The 20,990-nt window shown below is 39.2% G+C and overlaps 1 protein-coding gene across 2 annotated transcripts in view; it reads right to left on the bottom strand.

Annotated features, from left to right (window-relative positions):
- The window catches only part of LOC128666136 (gastrula zinc finger protein XlCGF17.1-like), a 190,812-nt gene that overhangs the window by 118,554 nt on the left and 51,268 nt on the right, over positions 1-20,990 (bottom strand). The window contains exon 2 of one of the 2 annotated variants that reach the window (XM_053720561.1): positions 3,861-3,987. The exons of the other annotated variant lie outside the window; for it this stretch is intronic. Within the exon in view, the coding sequence (XP_053576536.1) occupies positions 3,861-3,981 (121 nt within the window). The 5' untranslated portion in view covers positions 3,982-3,987. The remainder of the gene's footprint in view (positions 1-3,860; positions 3,988-20,990) is intronic. 2 annotated transcript variants of the gene reach the window in all.

Here is a 20,990-nt window from a genome sequence, read left to right as displayed (position 1 = left end):
AATGCAATTAAGACTTCTTTAAGTAAAGAACGAATAAATTCCATTTTAAATAAATATGAAGATTTATCAGTGTCAATCTCTGAAACAGAATCCTCTGAACCAGAAAAATCATCATCAGAAACAGAATCAGAATGATGATGTTCATTTAAAAATTCATCTGAAAAATGAGAAGTTTTAAAAGACCTTTTACGTTTACTGGAAGGAGGAATAACAGACATAGCCTTCCTAATAGACTTAGAAACAAAATCTCTTATGTTAACAGGAACACCCTGAGTATTAGATGTTGATAGAACAGCAACAGGTAATGGAACATTACTAAAGGAAATATTATCTGCATTAGCAAGTTTATCATGACATTCATCACAAACAACAGCCGGAGGAACAGTTACCACAAGTTTTCAACAAATGCACTTCATTTTGGTAGATCCAGCATCAGGCAGCGATTTTCCAGAAGTAGCTTCTGATTCAGGATCAATCTGAGACATCTTGCAATATGTAATAGAAAAAACAACATATAAAGCAAAATTTATCAAATTCCTTAAATGACAGTTTCAGGAATGGGAAAAAATGCCAATGAACAAGCTTCTAGCAACCAGAAGCAAAAAACAACGAGACTTAAATAATGTGGAGACAATAATGACGCCCATAATTTTTAGCGCCAAAAAAGACGCCCACATTATTTGGCGCCTAAATGCTTTTGGCGCCAAGAATGACGCCACATCCGGCGACGCTGACATCTTTGGCGCAAAAACGTCAAAAAAATGACGCAAACACAAACAACTTCCGGCGACAAGTATGACGCCGGAAATGACAAAGAAATTTTTTTGCGTCAAAAAAGTCCGCGCCAAGAATGACGCAATAAAATGAAGCATTTTCAACCCCCGCGAGCCTAACAGCCCACAGGAAAAAGTCAAATTTAAGGTAAGAGAAATTTATTATTCATATGCATTATCCCAAATAATGAAACTGACTGTCTGAAAAAAGGAATATTGAACATCCTGAATCAAGGCAAATAAATGTTTAAACACATATATTTAGAACTTTATATAAAAGTGCCCAACCATAGCTTAGAGTGTCACAAAAAATAAGACTTACTTACCCCAGGACACTCATCTACATGTAGTAGAAAGCCAAACCAGTACTGAAACGAGAATCAGTAGAAGTAATGGTATATATAAGAGTATATCGTCAATCTGAAAAGGGAGGTAAGAGATGAATCTCTACGACCGATAACAGAAAACCTATGAAATAGATCCCGTAGAAGGAGATCATTGAATTCAAATAGGCAATACTCTCTTCACATCCCTCTGACATTCACTGCACACTGAGAGGAAAACCGGGCTCCAGCCTGCTGCGAAGCGCATATCAACGAAGAATCTAGCACAAACTTACTTCACCACCTCCACGGGAGGCAAAGTTTGTAAAACTGATTTGTGGGTGTGATGAGGGGTGTATTTTATAGGCATTTTGAGGTTTGGGAAACTTTGCCCCTCCTGGTAGGAATGTATATCCCATACGTCACTAGCTCATGGACTCTTGCTAATTACATGAAAGAAAAACTAGGCCCCAATAAGTTTTATCACCAAACATATGTAAAAAACGATTAAACATGCCAGGAAACGTTTTAAAATACACTTTTATAAGAGTATGTATCTCTATTAATAAGCCTGATACCAGTCGCTATCACTGCATTTAAGGCTTTACTTACATTACTTCAGTATCAGCAGCATTTTCTAGCTAATTCCATCCCTAGAAAAATATTTTAACTACACATACCTTATTACAGGAAAACCTGCACGCTATTCCCCCTCTGAAGTTACCTCACTCCTCAGAATATGTGAGAACAGCAAAGGATCTTAGTTACTTCTGCTAAGATCATAGAAAACGCAGGCAGATTCTTCTTCTAAATACTGCCTGAGATAAACAGTACACTCCGGTACCATATAAAAATAACAAACTTTTGATTGAAGAAATAAACCAAGTATAAAACACCACAGTCCTCTTACGACCTCCATCTTAGTTGAGAGTTGCAAGAGAATGACTGGATATGGCAGTGAGCGGAGGAGCTATATAGCAGCTCTGCTGTGGGTGATCCTCTTGCAACTTCCTGTTGGGAAGGAGAATATCCCACAAGTAATGGATGATCCGTGGACTGGATACACTTAACAAGAGAAATTAAGCCTTTTCTGTGATTTACCCCTGTATTATGGGGAGACTTGTTGATAATTGCTCCTGGCCTTATGAACTGTAATAATCTGAGTCAAAGTCTTTACTTGCTATGCCTAAACATCACTAACCATTCATCAGAAGCCACAACCTTTACCCAAAGGTGGTGTGTTAGGCAACTACGTACAATAGTTAGGAAACGAAAAACTTCCTCTGTTGTGAGTCACAGTCCTTTCCTTCCATTCATCTCATCAAATTTCACTTTTTCTACCATGAGTTACTTTCCTTAGCTTCTAATCATATCTCACTTCTACCGTGAGTCACTGTCCTTAACTTCCCATCATCTCATATCTCACCGTGAGTCACTGTTCTCACCTTCTCAATATCTCACAATAATTTCTTACTTCCTCTATCAAGTCAGTCCTTGTCGTCCTATAATCTCACAATAATATTTAATTTCCTTTATCAAATGTCACAGTCCTTACCTTCCCAACATCTCACCACAATATCTCACTTCCTCAATCAAGAGTCACACAGTCCTTACATTCCCATCATCTCACCACGATGTCTCACTTCCTCAATCATGAGTCATGCAGTCCTTACCTTCTCATCATCTCAGTCACCATATGTCACTCCTCAATCATGAGTCACACAGTCCTTACCTTCTCATCATCTCACTTCTTCTAACCTGAGTCACAGTCCTTACCTCCCCATCATATATCACTTCTTCTACAGTGAGTTACTGTCCTTACCTTCCCATCATCTCATCATATCTCACTTCTTCTACCCTGTGTCACTGTCCTTACTTTCTCGTCTCATCATATCTCACTTCTTCCACCATGAGTCACAGTCATTACCTTCCCATCAACTCATCATATTTCACTTCTTCTACAGTGAGTCACTGTCCTTGTTTTCTCATCATCTCACAATAATTTACTACTTCCTCTATTAAGAGTCACAGTCCTTACCATCCCATAATATCTCATTCCTTACCTTCTCATCAACTCACCATAATATCTCACTTCCTCAATCATGAGTCACAGTCTTTGCCTTCCCATCATCTCACCACAATATCTCATTTCCTCAATCATGAGTCACAGTCTTTACCTTCCCATCATCTCACCACAATATCTCACTTCCTCTATCATGCATCAGTCTTTACCTTCCCATCATCTCACCACAATGTAATTTCCTCAATCATAAGTCACACAGTCCGTACCTTCTCATCACCTCACCATAATATATTACTTCCTCGATCATGAGTCACACAGTCCTTACCTTCTCATCATCTCACTTCCTCTATCATGAGTCAGAGTCATTACCTTTTTATCATCTCACTATATCTCACTTCCTCTATTGTGATTCACAGTCCTTACCTTATAATAATCTCATAATAATATATCACTTCCTCTATCGCAGGTTTCAGTCCTTACCTTCCCATCATCTCACCATCATATCTTGTGAGCCACAGCCTTTACTCTTCATACAGATATTCCCTTCACCATTCAGGATGAGCACTTACTAAATGGTATTTATATCTTATAATACTTTTTACTTATGTGTTAAGCAGTTGGGAACACACAAACATATGATTGTTATAAGACACATTCAGATGTAATGCCAAAGTAAACTGAGTCAACTTGATATGCCTCGCATGTGTGTACCATTTTCTATACAGTAATATCAGTTCTCACCTAGAGACCTAAGGGTCCAGTAATTATCCAGCATCACATCCTTATAAAGCTCTTTTTGTTCTTCAGTTAAAAAATCCCACTCGTCCTCAGAAAAATATATTGCAACTTCATCAAAGTCCATTTGTACCTTAAAACAAAAATCAGTAAGAGGCTTTAACTAGAAACACCTACAGAGCAAAGTAAGGACCTTTCCTCATGCAAACCCCTATAATTATTTCAACCAATCTGAAGAGGGTGGGTGGTCTCCTAATTTTGAAAATTGGCCACCTATTTACAGTTCAGGTTAAAATTACAGAAGCCAAAAAAACACCACAGTCCTCTTACGACCTCCATCCACTGACATCAGTTTTGTTGACTTGGCTCTAGTTTTTTAAATAATGAATACCCCTCAAATTATGATTTAACCCCAAATACAACCTGTGACTGCTGACATATATGAAGCAGAGTTTGGTCTGTCTTTTTACTCTAACATTGTTTTTAATGTAATATTTGATCTAATCTTATCTTTAACATTGTTTCGCAAGTTTATCCATTGCATATAATTTCATATTCCACCAGTAGCTTGAAATTTGTTTTATAGCACAATGGTAACTGCTATGCATCTCTTCCAATTGCTCATTCAACTAAACTTAAAGAAGAATATGAAAATATCCGAAGCTCTGTCGCCGAAGCTCTGTTATCATGAGCACCAGTGGTCTATTTGTGTTGATCTAAAGATGGTGAACTTTTTGCTTCTGCCTGTGGAAAAATAGGGCGAAACAAGATCATTTGAAAAAGTGACATGGCCTTCAAGAGGAAACATCACATGCATTGAACATTGGTTGACAGAGAAAAAACAATTCTCCCACTACTCCATATCAAGCTTGGACTGATGATTGTTGAGGCCTTGGACAGAGATGGTGATTGCTTCAAATACATTTGTAGATCGTTCATTGGACTGAGTTTTGGAAAAGCAACAGCAGGAATTCTTTGATGGTCCTCAAATTCGTAACTTCAATGATTCGAATTTCACATGAATGATGTTGAATCTTCTGCCTGGTGCAGTTATGTCTCAGTTGTCAAGAACTTCTTGGTTAACCACGATTATGAAGACTTGGTGCAAAACATCCTCGCCAATTTTAAAAATGTTGGTATATTTAAAAGGGACAGTAAATCTAAAAAATAATGTTATATAATTCTTCACATAGTGCGGCAGCTTTTAAAATCAAAAGCTTGGAGAGATTTTGGCTATCAAAGTTGCACTTACCCGGTCTCCTCTCCAGGCTCTTCTAATCAGGTCTTGATTTTCAAAAGCGCTTCATTGAACTGAATGAAGTTTGCTCTCAATCTGGTAGCGGGAGCAAGCTACATTCAGCTCATTGGTGCAAAACGCTTTAGAAAATCAAGACTTGATGAGAAGACCAGGTAAGTGCAACTTTGATAGCCAAAATTTCTCAAAGCTTTTGATTTTGAATGCTGACGTTAAGATAATGTTATATAATTCTGAACTATGTGCCAAATTATATAACATTATTTTTTAAGTTTACTGTCCCTTTAACCACAAATAAACAAGTGCTACCCAGGTGCTGGAACAAAAATGGGCCGGCTCCTAAGCTTACATTCCTGCTTTTTTTAAGAGTAAATTAGAAAGTTGCTTTTTATTGTACTGAATACAACGCCATTAAGTATTTGTATGATTTGAGACAGTTTCCATCTGATTTGTGGGTAGGATACCCCTGATCATTACATGTTTTGTATTTTTTTTATGTATTTTAATGGGGGCATCCATTGTCTCTAATTGAAGAGATAATCTCGAAAAACTAATGCCATGTTGGAATCCATGACACAAAGTTCCCTAGAATCGATCTAATATCATTGGCGATAAAATCAGTGTTGACCTGTGTTATCAATCAGGGTTATTTAAAAAAAAAATTATATATATATATATATATATATATATATAAATATATATATATATATATATATATATATAAATATATATATATATATATATATAATATATATATATATATATATATATATATATATATATATATATATATAAAATATAAAAAAAAGGGATGACCCCTTAGTCAACTTAAAACATGGTGAGGAACTTGAGAAGATTGAACCTGTTTCTGTTGGTGGTACCCCATGATTCATATGACTGCTGGAATTGTAAGTAACTGCACATGTCTAGTTTAGAACACATTGTTAGAGTATTTAGCAGAGGGCTTGCGACCATTAAAGATAATTGGGGTGGGTTGGTTCAGGACACCAGGGTTAAAATATTTTACATTGAGGAAGGCTACAGTTAGGGTTAATAGTTATTGAGGGTTCATGACGGTATGGTTAGAGCATTTTGTAAAAAGGAGTTTGCAAGTAGGGCTGATTGTGATAGTGGATCAGGTCAGAGGGTTATGGTATTTTGTGACAGGAAGGTTAAAGATTTTAATTTAGCATGTTTAGGTTATAATGTGTTGGGATTTTCACACACACAGCCCCCTGAACAGTACCTTAAATACAGACTTATAATATTATACACGCACCCACAGAGTCCCCTCCCTAGTACCTTATCTTGTCCCCTTCATAGTCCCCGAAAACGTTACATTAAAGAGTGATTTTCTTTGTTTAAAAGACCTGAGAATGCAATCTTTTCTTGGATTGTAGCACCTTATCATTACACCCAGGCGGATGTCTATAGGAGGGTCGGACTGAAGACAGGTTTGAGATATATATATATATATATATATATATATATATATATACACACACACACAAATACACACACACCCATACATACACACACACATACATACATACTGTACATACACACACATATATATATATTATATATGCACTCTCACCAACAAACTTCAACTTGCCAGGGTGCTTTACCAGGTATACAAAGGTTCAAAGAATTAAGCACTCACTGGACTGCAGACATCAGTGATAAATCCAATCTTTATTGTGTGACGTTTCGGGACAAACAGCGTCCCTTCCTCTCTTCCTCTCTTATATATATAATATAACAATAATAGAATATCTGATGACAACAGTTGTCCTCAGACAAGCCCCAAAAGCGCCCTCACCTCAAAAAGTCACTGTCTCTGTAAAGTATATTGGTTCAAGGTAAAAATATATCTCAAAACTCAAATAAGTCCCTCTAACTTATTTTGGTAATAGATATACAAAAAAGGTATGGGGTGGCGCTAAAGATGGCTCAGTACCTGAGTAATTTAATGAATAAGTGGTTCAAAAGAACGCCACTAGTAAATTGCAAGAAATACACAGTGTGTATATGTATATGTTTAGTTACATCATATTTTATATGTGTTATATATATAGGGTATATTGTATATAAAACCTAGCATATTAATACATAGCAACATACATACAAAATATATATATTAAAAATCCACAAATTAATTTAAAACTTCTTAAAAAGTTCAATCCCAATAAGTGAAAAATGTCCAGCAGAAAGTGATCCGGCACCCTATCAGATGTGCACTTACTTTTACACACCTCAATCAGTATGAGGTAAGTAGATGGTATATATAATCAAATGCCTCCCGGAGTACAGATCCAGCCGTTGATGTGTGATGCAAACTTGTCAGGTTTTGCTGTATTGGTGTCAGAAACTTCCAGGCACTCCCAAACACTCTCCAAAGTTGGTTCCCTCAGTATTCAATTCGTTAACAATTCATTGGACTGGTGTGCGTGACCCTGTTCTGTACACACGTCATTGGGTTTACAAGTAGCACTTCTATTTCATTCACCGCCCTGGAGTTTCTTATTTCGTTTCTCTTTCTGTCTTGGCGAGTTTATGCTGCTGACAGATTGTTGAACGGAATCCAATTAAACCAAATTCCTTAAAATAACTGGACTCCGTTCAACAATCTGTCAGCAGCATAAACTCGCCAATTGAATACTGAGGGAACCAACTTTGGAGAGTGTTTGGGAGTGCCTGGATGTTTCTGACACCAATACAGCAAAACCTGACCAGTTTGCATCACACATCAACGGCTGGATCTATACTCCGGGAGGCATTTGATTATATACACCATCTACTTACCTCATACTGATTGAGGTCTGTAAAAGTAAGTGCACATCTGATAGGGTGCCGGATTATTTTCTGCTTGACGTTTTTCACTTATTGGGATTGAACTTTTTAAGAAGTTTTAAATTAATTTGTTGATTTTTAATAAATATATTTTAAACAGGACTCTTTTTTTAGAAATGTTAAGCATGTTTTGTATGTATGTTGCTATGTATTAATATACTAGGTTTTATATACAATATACTATATATATATATATATATATATATATATATATATATATATATATATATATATATATAACACATATAAAATATGATGTAACTAAACATATACACACACTGTATTTCTTGCAATTAACTAGTGGCGTTCTTTTGAACCACTTATCCATTAAATTACTCAGGTACTGAGCTATCTTTAGCGCCAGCCCATACTTTTTTTTGTGTGTGTGTATATAGATATATATATATATATATATATATATACGATCCAAGTTAAGGAAAGCACAATCTTACATGATCCAGCTGCCAAGGTGCACTACTAACCATAATACAAAGATCCTCCACAAAAGTAGGCACTCACTGGTCTTGTATAAAACGTATATATTTATTTAATCCATTAAAAAAGGTTACATGACGTTTCGGTACATTCCTGTACCTTTATCAAATGTGACCGCAATTTCAAGAACAAAAAATATAAAAACCTACTAACAAGCTTACCTACATCCACCTCCTAAATTCTACCAATAGACATTCCTTCATGTCTGGTCAAATATGATAGAAACATAGGAATTACAGTGAGACCCATTGTGGACTATAGATCCATGGAAATGATGTAGACATGTTGGTAAAGTCAATTACTATCATGTATATCAATTAGTGTTCAGCGTATCAATAGCCCCTTCTATTGATACGCTGAACACTAATTGATATACATGATAGTAATTAACTATAGTCCACAAAGGGTCTCACTGCAATTCCTATGTTTCTATCATATTTGACCAGACATGAAGGAATGTCTATTGGTAGAATATAGTGTCCTGTAATAAGTCATCTTGTAATGAAAAACATAGTCAGTTGCAGTTAAATCATGTTTTTGGTAATAATAGTGATTTGTCACACTTGTGAATTTTTTACTTAGTATTTTATCACACATATTATGTTATTTTACATTGTAGCTGCATTAAGTTACTTGTAGAGACATTGGAGCCGTAATTGAATATGATGCGTGAGTAACAGTAAGTTTGGTATGCTGATCGCATCTATAACTAATTGCAGCATTACAATTGGAATAACACTCTTCACTGGAATAGCCGCACGGGCCGGTATGTTGATATGGGTTACCATGGAGATCTCGGCACCTCTGTAATGACGTTGCGCATAGTGATGCGCTTTTCGATGACGTCAGACGCCGACTCCTTTCACTGCAACGTGGCGGCAGTCCAGTTAACACTGGGGGTATTTAGGAGGTGGATGTAGGTAAGCTTGTTAGTAGGTTTTTATATTTTTTGTTCTTGAAATTGCGGTCACATTTGATAAAGGTACAGGAATGTACCGAAACGTCATGTAACCTTTTTTAATGGATTAAATAAATATATACGTTTTATACAAGACCAGTGAGTGCCTACTTTTGTGGAGGATCTTTATATATATGTCAGGGTGCCAGGAATCAGACTGAGACGAGAAGTGCAAAAATAATCACACCTTTATTAATAGCAAAAAATAATAAAAATAACACAAATCAAATAACAAGCCAGGAATCAAAACAAAAGCTGGTAGTCAGACAAGCCAAGTCAGGAGCCAAAGCGAGTATTCAGACGAGCCGGAATCAGGAACAAGGAGAACAGCAGAGTCGGGAACAAGCCAGGCATCAGGAACCAGGAGAGACGTCAGACAGCCAGGTAATACACAGGAGCTCTCAAAAACAGGTCTGAGACAACGCAAGGGCAAAGCATACTGAACAGAGGCCCTTTAAAAAATAAGTGATGACATCAAAATTCTGAGACTGCATCCTGTCTCACACGGATGATGTATACCAGTCTGGCCATAAAAGGAAGTGCAGGAAATGAGAAGCATCACACAGTAGGCACCAGAGTCAGGAAGAGGAGTAAAATGGCTGCCAGCAGCACATGGCAAACAAAACATGGAAAAAACCCTTACAGTACCGTCCCCTCAACGACCCCTCCCCGCGGGAGGACAAAAGGCTTATTGGGGAAACGGGCATGGAAGGCACAGGGGAGGGCGGGAGCAATGAGGGAACCCATGAACACTCCTCCAGACCGTAGCCCACCCAGTGAACCAAATACTGTACGCGGCCCCTGGACATGCGAGAGTCAATAATGCTGCTGACCTCATACTCCTCATGGTTGTCAACAAAGATAGGACGCGGACAAAGCAACACAGTGGTAAACTGATTATAAACCAATGGTTTCAAGAGGGAGACATTGGAGATGCACATTGCAGGAGGAAGGTCAAGAGTGTAGGCCACTGGATTGACCCATCGGAGTATTCAAAAAGGACCAACATAACGGGGAGCCAGTTTATTTGAAGGCACACGAAGGTTCAAGTTGCGGGAGGACAAACTCTCTCACCAACCTGGTAGGAAGGCACGGGCAGACGCCTACGATCAGCCTGGAACTTTTGGCGCTGCATAGAACGATGAAGGCAGTCCTTAATTTGCACCCACGTGGAACGGAGTTGCCGGAGATGCTCCTCCAAAGAGACATGAATGAATCGGGCAACAAGGATGGTTGAAACCCATAATTCGCCATGAACGGGGATAACTTGGAGGAAGCATTAATAGCACTATTACGAGCAAACTCTGCCAAAAGGTAACAGTTCAGACCAATTATTGTGGTGATCTGAGACATAGCAACAGAGGAACTGTTCCAGAGCTTGATTAGACCGTTCTGCAGCCCCATTGGATTGAGGGTGAAATGCTGAGGAGAAGGAAAGCTGGATCCCCATTTGAGCACAAAAGGAACTCCAAAATCTGGAGACAAACTAGCTACCCCTTTCCGACACTATCTCCTTGGGTAACCCATGTAAACGGAAGACCTCCCGGGCAAATTGAAGCAAGTTCCTGAGCGGTAGGCAACTTCTTCAAGGGAATGCAATTTGACATTTTAGAATAACGGTCAACCACCATAAGGATAACAGTATTGCCATTGGAAACAGGGAGCTCAACAATGAAGTCCATGGGAAGATGTGTCCAAGGATGCTCACCATTAGCAATAGGTTGAAGAAGATGTATAGGAAGACGTCGAGGAGTCTTATTCTGTGCACAAACAGAGCAGGAGGCAACATACACAGCAACATCAGAACGAAGACCTGGCCACTAGAATTATCGAGTGACAGATCAAATCATTTGGTTCTTGCCTGGGTGACCTGCGGCTTTAGGATAGTGGTAAGTGTGCAAAAGTTTAGTTTGAAGATTCTCAGGAACAAAACACTTACCACTAGGTTTCTCAGGAGGTGCATTGGTTTGTGCAGCCAGGATCTCCTCCCCCAAGGGAGAAGTCAAATTAGTACGTATGGTAGACAAAATATGGTCAGGAGGTATAACTGGAGTAGGTACAGACTCCTCCTTGGACAGAGGCGAAAATTGTCGAGAGAGGGCATCAGTCCTAACATTCTTACTACCAGGCAGGTAAGAGACCACAAAATTAAACCAAGACAAAAATAGCACCCATCTGGCATGTCAGGGCGACAAACGTTTTGCTTCAGATAGATAAGTTAAATTCTTGTGGTCAGTAAAAATGAGCACTGGCACGCTAGTACCCTCGAGAAGATGCCTCCATTCCTTGAGTGCCAAAATTATGGCCAGTAATTCCCTGTCTGCAATTTCATAATTGCACTCCGCTGGAGACAATTTCTTAGAGAAGAAACCACACGGATGCAAGGAACCGTCAGGCATAGGATGTTGAGACAAGAGGGCACCTACTCCAGTCTCAGACGCATCGACCTCAAGAACAAAAGGCAGGACAGGGTTAGGATGAGCCAGAAATGGAGCAGCAGCAAAGGCAGTCTTAAGACTATCAAAGGCCTTAATGGCAGTAGGTGACCAATGGAGTGGATCATTCTCTTTACGGGTCATGTCTGTGATAGGTTTGACCAAGGAAGAAAAGTTTTTAATAAACTTTCTATAGTAATTGGCGAACCCCAAAAAACGTTGAATAGACCGAAGACCAACTGGGCGAGGCCACTGCAGAACTGCAGATAACTTGTCAGTATCCATGGAGAACCCTGCAACGGAGATAGCATAACCTAGGAATGTTACTTGAGTCTGATGGAACTCACATTTCTCGAGTTTACAAAACAGGCCGTTCTCACGTAGTCTCTGAAGAACCCGCGTAACATCAGAACGATGAGCCTCAAGTGTGGGTGAGTCTATGAGGATGTTGTCTATGTACACCACAACACACTGTTGCAACATATCTCGTAGGACATCATTAATAAATTCCTGGAAAACAGCAGGAGCATTACATAGGCCAAAGAGCATTACAAGATACTCATAATGCCCGCTCCTGGTGTTAAATGCTGTTCTCCATTTGTGGCCCTCCTTGATCCTAACGAGATCGTACGCTCCTCTCAAATCAAGTTTAGTAATGACCGTAGTTCTCTTGAGTCGGTCAAAGAGTTCCGTAATGAGCGGAATAGGGTAAGCATTCTTAATGGTAAGACGATTAAGACCCCTATAATCGATGCATGGTCTTAACTCGCCACCCTTTTTCTTCATAAAGAAGAAGCCAGCTCCTGCAGGAGAGCAGGATTTGTGGATAATCCCCAGTGACAGAGCATCGGCAACATACTCCTCCATAGCACAATTCTCTGAAACAGACAGAGAGTAAACCCAGCCCTGAGGAGGAATGGCTCCAGGTTGCAGGTCTATGGCACAATCGTAAGACCAGTGAGGAGGCAACGTACCAGCACGCACCTTGTCAAAAATGTCTAGGAACTCTCGGTACTCCTCTGGCAATTGAGATACAGAAGAAGTGCACAAGACTTTAACTGGTTTCCGAAGACAAGTGGAAATACATTGCGGAGACCAAGACAAAATTTCGGACCTGCGCCAGTCGAGACTGGGATTGTGCTTTTGGAGCTAGGGATAACCCAGAACAACTGGAAAATGTGGAGAGTTTATCACCTGGAACTGGAGGGTTGCAATATGGAGAGCCCCAACAACAATGGATAACGGAGCAGTTTCATGAGTAACGAGTACGGGCTGAAGGGGCCTGCCATCAATGGCCTCAATAGCAAGCGGAACGAACTGAGGCAAAACAGGAATGGAGTGATTTTGATACAAAAGCACTGTCAATGAAATAGCCCGCAGCACCGGAGTCACCAAGAGCCTGGGTGACTATGGAGGAGTCCACCCAGGAAAGGACAACCATGACCAAAGGTTTCTCCTTTATCGGTTCCGGGGACAAGGATAAACCACCCAAGGTCTGCCCCCGACAGGACCTTAGGTGTGAGCGTTTCCTGGCCGTGTAGGACAAGACTTCAAAAGGTGGCCCTGTAACCCACAATAGAGGCAGAGCCCCTCCTTCCTCCAAAAGGCCCTCTCCTCCGTGGAGAGACACGTGAATCCCAACTGCATCGGCTCAGCAGTACCTGGTGACTCGGGACCAGGAGGCATGGGAGGAGAGGGAAGCATGGGTGGGAACGAACACGTAGGAGACAACGGAACAGGAGGCTTCTGCAAGCGCTCCTTGAAAGAGGGCCTCTCACTTAGTCTGATGTAAATTAGGATAAAAAAAGACACCAAATGCCATTAAGTCCTTTGATAGTCTTAAGACTGCCTTTGCTGCCGCTCCAGTTCTTGCTCATCCTAACCCTGTTCTGTCTTTCGTTCTTGGGGTCGATGCGTCTGAGACTGGAGTAGGTGCCCTCTTGTCTAAACGTCCTACACCTGACGGTTCCTTGCATCCATGTGGTTTCTTCTCTAAGAAATTGTCTCCAGCGGAGTGCAATTATGAAATTGGCGAAAGGGAATTACTGGCCATAATTTTGGCACTCAAGGAATGGAGGCATCTTTTCGAGGGTACTAGCGTGACAGTGCTCATTCTTACTGACCACAAGAATTTAACTTATCTATCTGAAGCAAAACATTTGTTGCCCCGACAGGCCAGATGGGTGCTATTTCTATCTCGGTTTAATGATGTGGTCTCCTACCTGCCTGGTAGTAAGAATGTTAGGGCTGATGCCCTCTCTCGACAATTTTCGCCTCTGTCCAAGGAGTCTGTACCTACTCCAGTTATACCTCCTGACCATATTTTGGCTACCATACGTACTAATTTGACTTCTCCCTTGGGGGAGGAGATCCTGGCTGCACAAACCAATGTACCTCCTGAGAAACCTAGTGGTAAGTGTTTTGTTCCTGAGAATCTTCGAACTAAAGGTTTGCACACTTACCACTATCCTAAAGCCGGTCACCCAGGCAAGAACCAAATGATTTGGTCTGTCACTCGACAATTCTGGGGGCCAGGTCTTCGTTCCAATATTGCTGCGTATGTTGCCTCCTGCTCAGTTTGTGCACAGAATAAGACTTCTCGACGTCTTCCTGTGGGTCTTCTTCAACCTATTGCTAATGGTGAGCATCCTTGGACACATCTTTCCATGGACTTCATTGTCGAGCTCCCTGTTTCCAATGGTAATACTGTTATCCTTATGGTGGTTGACCGTTTTTCTAAAATGTCACATTGCATTCCCTTGATGAAGCTGCCTACCACTCAGGAACTTGCTTCAATTTGCCCGGGAGGTCTTCCGTTTACATGGGTTACCCAAGGAGATAGTGTCGGAAAGGGGTAGCTAGTTTGTCTCCAGATTTTGGAGTTCCTTTTGTGCTCAAATGGGGATCCAGCTTTCCTTCTCCTCAGCATTTCACCCTCAATCCAATGGGGCTGCAGAACGGTCTAATCAAGCTCTGGAACAGTTCCTCTGTTGCTATGTCTCAGATCACCACAATAATTGGTCTGAACTGTTACCTTTAGCAGAGTTTGCTCGTAATAGTGCTATTAATGCTTCCTCCAAGTTATCCCCGTTCATGGCGAATTATGGGTTTCAACCATCCTTGTTGCCCGATTCATTCATGTCTCAGGGTATTCCGGCTTTGGAGGAGTATCTCCGGCAACTCCGTTCCACGTGGGTGCAGATTCCTGATCCCTGGCTTGTTCCTGACTCCCTGTTTTCCTTGTTCCTGATTCCGTCTCGTCTGACTATTCACTTTGGCTCCTGACTCGGCTCATCTGACTACCAGCTCTGGTTTTGACTCCTGGCTTGTTATTTGACTTGTTGACTTTTTATTATTTTTTGCTATGAATAAAGGTGTGATTATTTTTGCACTTCTCGTCTCAGTCTGATTCCTGGCACCCTGACACAAACAGCTTATCCCCAGTACAGTATATACAGATATATAATATTATAGACATGTACTCTACAAGTTCCCTCGGTCTCACACACAGCTTATCCCCAGTACTGTATATACAGATATATAATATTATAGACAGGTTCCATCTGTCTCATACACAGCTTATCCCCAGTACTGTATATACAGATATATAATATTATAGACATGTTCCCTCTGTCTTACAAACAGCTTATTCCAAGTACAGTATATACAGATATATAATATTATAGACATGTTCCCTCTGTCTCACACACAGCTTATCCCCAGTAGTGTATATACAGATATATAATATTATAGACAGGTTCACTGCACTTCAACAATCTACGCATCTGACTCCAGCTCTAACTTTAATACAGTCCTGCTGATCCACAGTGAGTACCTTAACAATGCCACATTAACATTCACTACTTAGCTGTCATCAGTGTCCAAAAAAACGGACGGTTACATTTACATCAATATTGACTTTAAAAATTGGGGACAAGGGGGAACTTCCGGGATGAGGCCATGACAGGTCGCACATTTCCACTCTGCTCTAGCCTTACCATCATTTATGCTTTAAATAATATTCCAGATGGGTCATCTATTTACTACATAGCCTGATTCCTGCAACGCTACAGATCCTGCTTTAGATGAGCCTATTAATTTTCAGATGGTCACGACTTTGAGCGCCCGGAGTACATTCTAAGGTTGAGGCCTTTTATCCACCCCCCGGCGAGGTCTATTCGGGCCTTGTCGTTAGGCAGCACGCTGTGCTGAATTCAAAGCTCCTAACCTCTAATCTGCCTGACTATAGATCTTCACGAAAGACTATGGATTGTGCTACAGATATTCTGAGGGAGCCGACTCGTTTGCTAGCACAACATCATGCTGCATTTGAATCCATTCTACACAAAGCATTTAAGGTAGGGGACAACCACTTATCCAATGCAGTTCCCCAGTGGGAGCCTGCATTGGTAGAGCGGCAGAATGCTGACAATCTCAATGGCAGTCTAGAACACTGGTGCCCGCGACCAGTACTCTAGCGGTTCCCAGCAAAGCGGAGGATGGATCTACACAGCTAGATGATAGCGTGACTTGTTATATCGCTCAGCCAGGCGGTTTTGTTTCTGGTGCACCGACGAGTCAACTAACCTCTACATTGAAGCAAAACATTGTCCTCGGGTTTCTATATTGCCTAGCATCCTTCTTCATACAGCACCACAACATTTGCAATGGGACCCTGGAGGTCTGACTTGGGCTGCAATCTTTCCACTGGAAATGGAGGCTGGTCAAAGCTGGTCAGCTTTTATTCTACGGCAGTCACCTACAAAGTATACTTCTAGAGGGAATCTAGCAGGAGACGATGCCCAAACCACTGATCCTATACAGCTCAGAGCAGCTTAAATTTACAAACACCCTTCTTACCGAGTGTCCACTCCCATGTAGTTTAGCTGCACTTTGGCTGGGACTATGGCGGAACGCATTGGTTTGTTCCTTGTGACTACTACAGTAAGAGTATTCGTGATTTATTATCTGCACCCGCATATTATTGATACACCTGGACTTGAGCACTGACGTTATTCTGCTCTTTGGAGTCCTTTTTCTGTTTATTATTGTGAGCATGATTGCGGTTGCTGAAGAAAACTACCAGACTTATAGAACAAAACATCCCTTAGTTGATGAGGTTATGTCCAGTGAATGATATAGTTAGTATCCTAGATAAGATTTTAATATGAAGGTGGCAACTGAGTTAGTGTGGTTATGTTTCCCTAGTTATAATAATATGTATACCAGAATTTCATGTAAGACCACTTTGGGATTCTAAGGTGAACCTTTTAAAGCTTCAATGTCTATGGCACATTAATTGTTTTTAGTAACATCTTGTGTACTGGTTAATGTCTACCATCATCCATTTATTTACATATAGTATTCTCTGCTCTATATGATATGATGTCTTATTATACCATATTACTATATCATATATCTACACAGTTACAGCCTTTAAGGCTACTTTTTCACACATTTCCTTGCTAAGAGATGCCATAATCACTCTCATTGTATTTACAGAGATGTCAAGTTCAGTAACACAGTAGGAGCCTATCATTTAGGTGTTGCGCCTTAAAGTTATTGTACCCTGTATCCTATGTATATTGATACTGAAGTCTTATTTGTACACTTGAAACATACATATCGCCACTAAGAACTATTTGTCTAATAGTTGCAGGTTCCTTGAACTACTTATGACTTATTCAATGAAAACCTTGTGATTTTATAACTGTACCTCCTGCCTATATGGGGGCGCCAAGCTCAGTAACATAGTGGGAACCAGTTCACTTGAGTAATCTGTTTATTTGTAATGTCCATATCATTACTTAAGGTCCCTTGTATCCACTACTTGCAGGCCTTCCGCACTACTTATGACCTATTTATTACTTAATAATATATACTCCTTTATTGCTTCTTTCTAGAAAGCATATTCAGACTCCTTTCCAGTTATGCCCTAAAATATATTATAACCTTTGAATTCCCTCTACACCTATAATGTTTTAACGAACCATGTTAAGGTGATGTCTTGTCGCCAGCAGCCGGGGTGGCGGGATATCTATCTTTTTTTTTTATTACTTTAGTTTTTGCTAACCATATAAAAAATCCCAATGTAAGTGGATATTTACTTTGGAACAAGTTTTGGGCATGATCTCTTACTGTTCACCCTTTGGCTGATTAGTATGCAACTCATACTTAATTTGATAATGAGGACTTTTCTTATGTGGCAACCTTACCTTTCACTCCCTCTTATTCTTTCAATTTTACAACATATGTAGCTATAATCTCCTAGTTTTTAAGTAGCTTCACCTCCGATTTAGTATATTACTATTATATTCCAAATATATGTCAGGCAGAGTTCTATTTACAATCTTTTAAAGTTCTACTACCCTGTTAAAATGTTAATTCTAACTATAGTATTAAAACGTAAAGGTTCTTCACTTAGGGTCCATGAGCGGCCCTTTCGCTTTATGATTTACCCGCCTTATATTATGCTTACTACAACTTTGTGGTCCAAGAGTGGCCAATCAAATCATTTGGTGGGTATACAGTTTGGGCAGCACTTATTGCATGGATTGACAGTGTAATTTGTCATCTCAACATACTGTGTAACTCTCTAATCTGTTTTGGCAGCTTACCCTGTAATAATTTATTTCCTCTTATATGTATGTTTTGATAACTAATAATTGTTTGTTTTGAAAAGAACCTCAATTTATTTAAAAAAAAAAAAAAATTGGAGACAAAGGTCATTTGTTTTCGTAAAAGAACCCATTGTTTTCTCAACGAAGTAACAGAGACTGATCTCTACTTAAGAATCATCTCCAACTTAACTATCAATGGAACTAATGAATATCAAACAAATGGCTCTAATACCATATACCTTACTTAAAGGGACATGAAACCCAAAATTTTTCTTTCAGGATTTAGAAAGAGCATACAATTTTAAACAACTTTCTCATTTACTTATATTATCTAATTTGCTTTATTTTCTTCATATTATTTGCTGAAAAGCATATCTAGAATGATAGGCTCAGTAGCTGCTGATTGGTGGCTGTACATAGATGTATCGTGTGACTGGTTCACCCATGTATATTGCTATTTCTTAAATAAAGGATATCTAAAGAATGAAACAAATTAGATAATAGAAGTAAATTGGAATGCTATTTAAAATTGTATTCTCTACCTGATTCATGAAAGAAAACTTTTGGGTTTAGTGTCCCTTTAACTCTTTTTGAATAGCAAGGCATTGTTTATACTGTCTATTAGGAACTATTGTTATATTATTTTTTGCGTGTAATCAAAATATTTTCCAGTTTCTATATAGATCATAGTGAACACCAGCTATATCATAAAATACACTGCTTATCTTTATATACCATATCTTCACTAGCACAAATAAGTGCCTTTAACACTGTTTTATTCAGCTAACAGAGGTATCTAATATATAGTATTATAGTTTGTTAGAACTTATTTTCATCTATATATATTTCAATATGGCTGAAGGTCACAGTCCCACAGGGGTAATAGACATAGACAGACGTAAGCACATAATGAATTTAGCACTGAAAGGAAGCACCAACACAGGAGATGAAATAGTAGAAAGTGACTTGGTCACAATTTTCTCCAATTTAGAAAATAAAAAGGTGCAAAGAATCTAATTTATGGTGGGATATAGAATTCCTAGAACTGTACATCAAGGAAAGAAAAGTTCCTAGGAGGAATCAGGATGAAGAAATATCCATCCTTTGCAATTAATAACTTAGAGTTTATGGAAGAATGGAACAACAATCTTACTAATTGTTCCATCATCCTTATGCAACAACTACTCAAACACAAGAAACTTGAAAGGAAGAAACTATTAGCAGAGATAAAGTGGGTTCTTAACACCCTTCAAAAATTTTGAGCAGACACAAAAATACAAAGACTACAAAAAACAATTAGATGAAACTATGCAGAATCTGGACACATTATTGTCCAGTAGGAAGGTCAGTAAATACCAAAGAGATAGTAAAGATTTTGAACTAGACATAGTATATTCTTGGCAAAAAAATAAACCAAGTAGACAACCTAATAATAAACAATAGAATAAAGGCAAGAAAAGGAAAAATCAATCTCACCATACATCCACTCTTAAAAGGGTCACATTCTCAAGCATTGAAACAGATAATACAACGAATACTTCAAATCAAGAAGACACACAGGCACACACAAATAAAACTAATGAAGATTCAGACAGTTCACCAGTGTCACAAGGGAGAACACGATTAGCCACATTAGTCAGCACTCCAATCACTAATAGTACCCCAAAAAAGGACCTACCTCCCAGATATCCAAGCCGGGTAAAGAAAACCCTCATGAAGCAGTAATCAACTTATCTGACACACCACTCACTGAACACCAATTACACCTTTTGAAGGTTTATCATTTGCACCCTCCACAAATTTTGAACTATTTTCCACTATACTAGATGTTAATTCACTAGTGAGAAAATCACTCTAAAAAGGCATTTCCGCACACAGGCCCAAAATGACACTGATATGGTGCCATCAAGCAACACAAATAATCTTGTTTCAGATATCACACATCAAATATAAAGTCTCCTATAGACATAGGTTTTACATTCTCAGACTTATGTGATTTAAATTACCTTATTACACTCCAAACACCAACACTAAGAGAGATGAGCACTCACAATTTCATACCAGTCATCAATACAACGATTAAAAATAATACCCAGTACAAAGTAGAAGTGACTCCATTGAGATGTTTCACAACCTGATAGAACAAGAAATCACCCAATTACACCAACTTATTACTGATGATCCGACTATTCACAAAGACAATTTGAAATCACAAGACAGAAAATCACTTCAGACTTTAAAGAACAAACCCAACATAGTAATCACCTCAGCAGATAAGGGAGGGGCCATAGTTGTTCTCAACAAAACCGACTATAGATCTTAGGCCCTTTCACAACTAACTGATAGCAAGACCTATCATAGACTGACCTTCAATACCACAGAACATTTCAAAAAGGAATTCCATTCACTACTAGACACTGCTTGTGAAGAAGGTCTTATTACAGCAGAACTCACATCACATTTTTTTACTGACTGTCCCATCGTCCCAAGCTTTCTCATAGTACCCAAAATACATAAAAA

This window comes from Bombina bombina, chromosome 7 (genome assembly GCF_027579735.1).
Source record: "Bombina bombina isolate aBomBom1 chromosome 7, aBomBom1.pri, whole genome shotgun sequence".
Lineage (NCBI taxonomy): Eukaryota > Metazoa > Chordata > Amphibia > Anura > Bombinatoridae > Bombina > Bombina bombina.
This window is presented reverse-complemented; position numbering and strand designations above follow the sequence as displayed.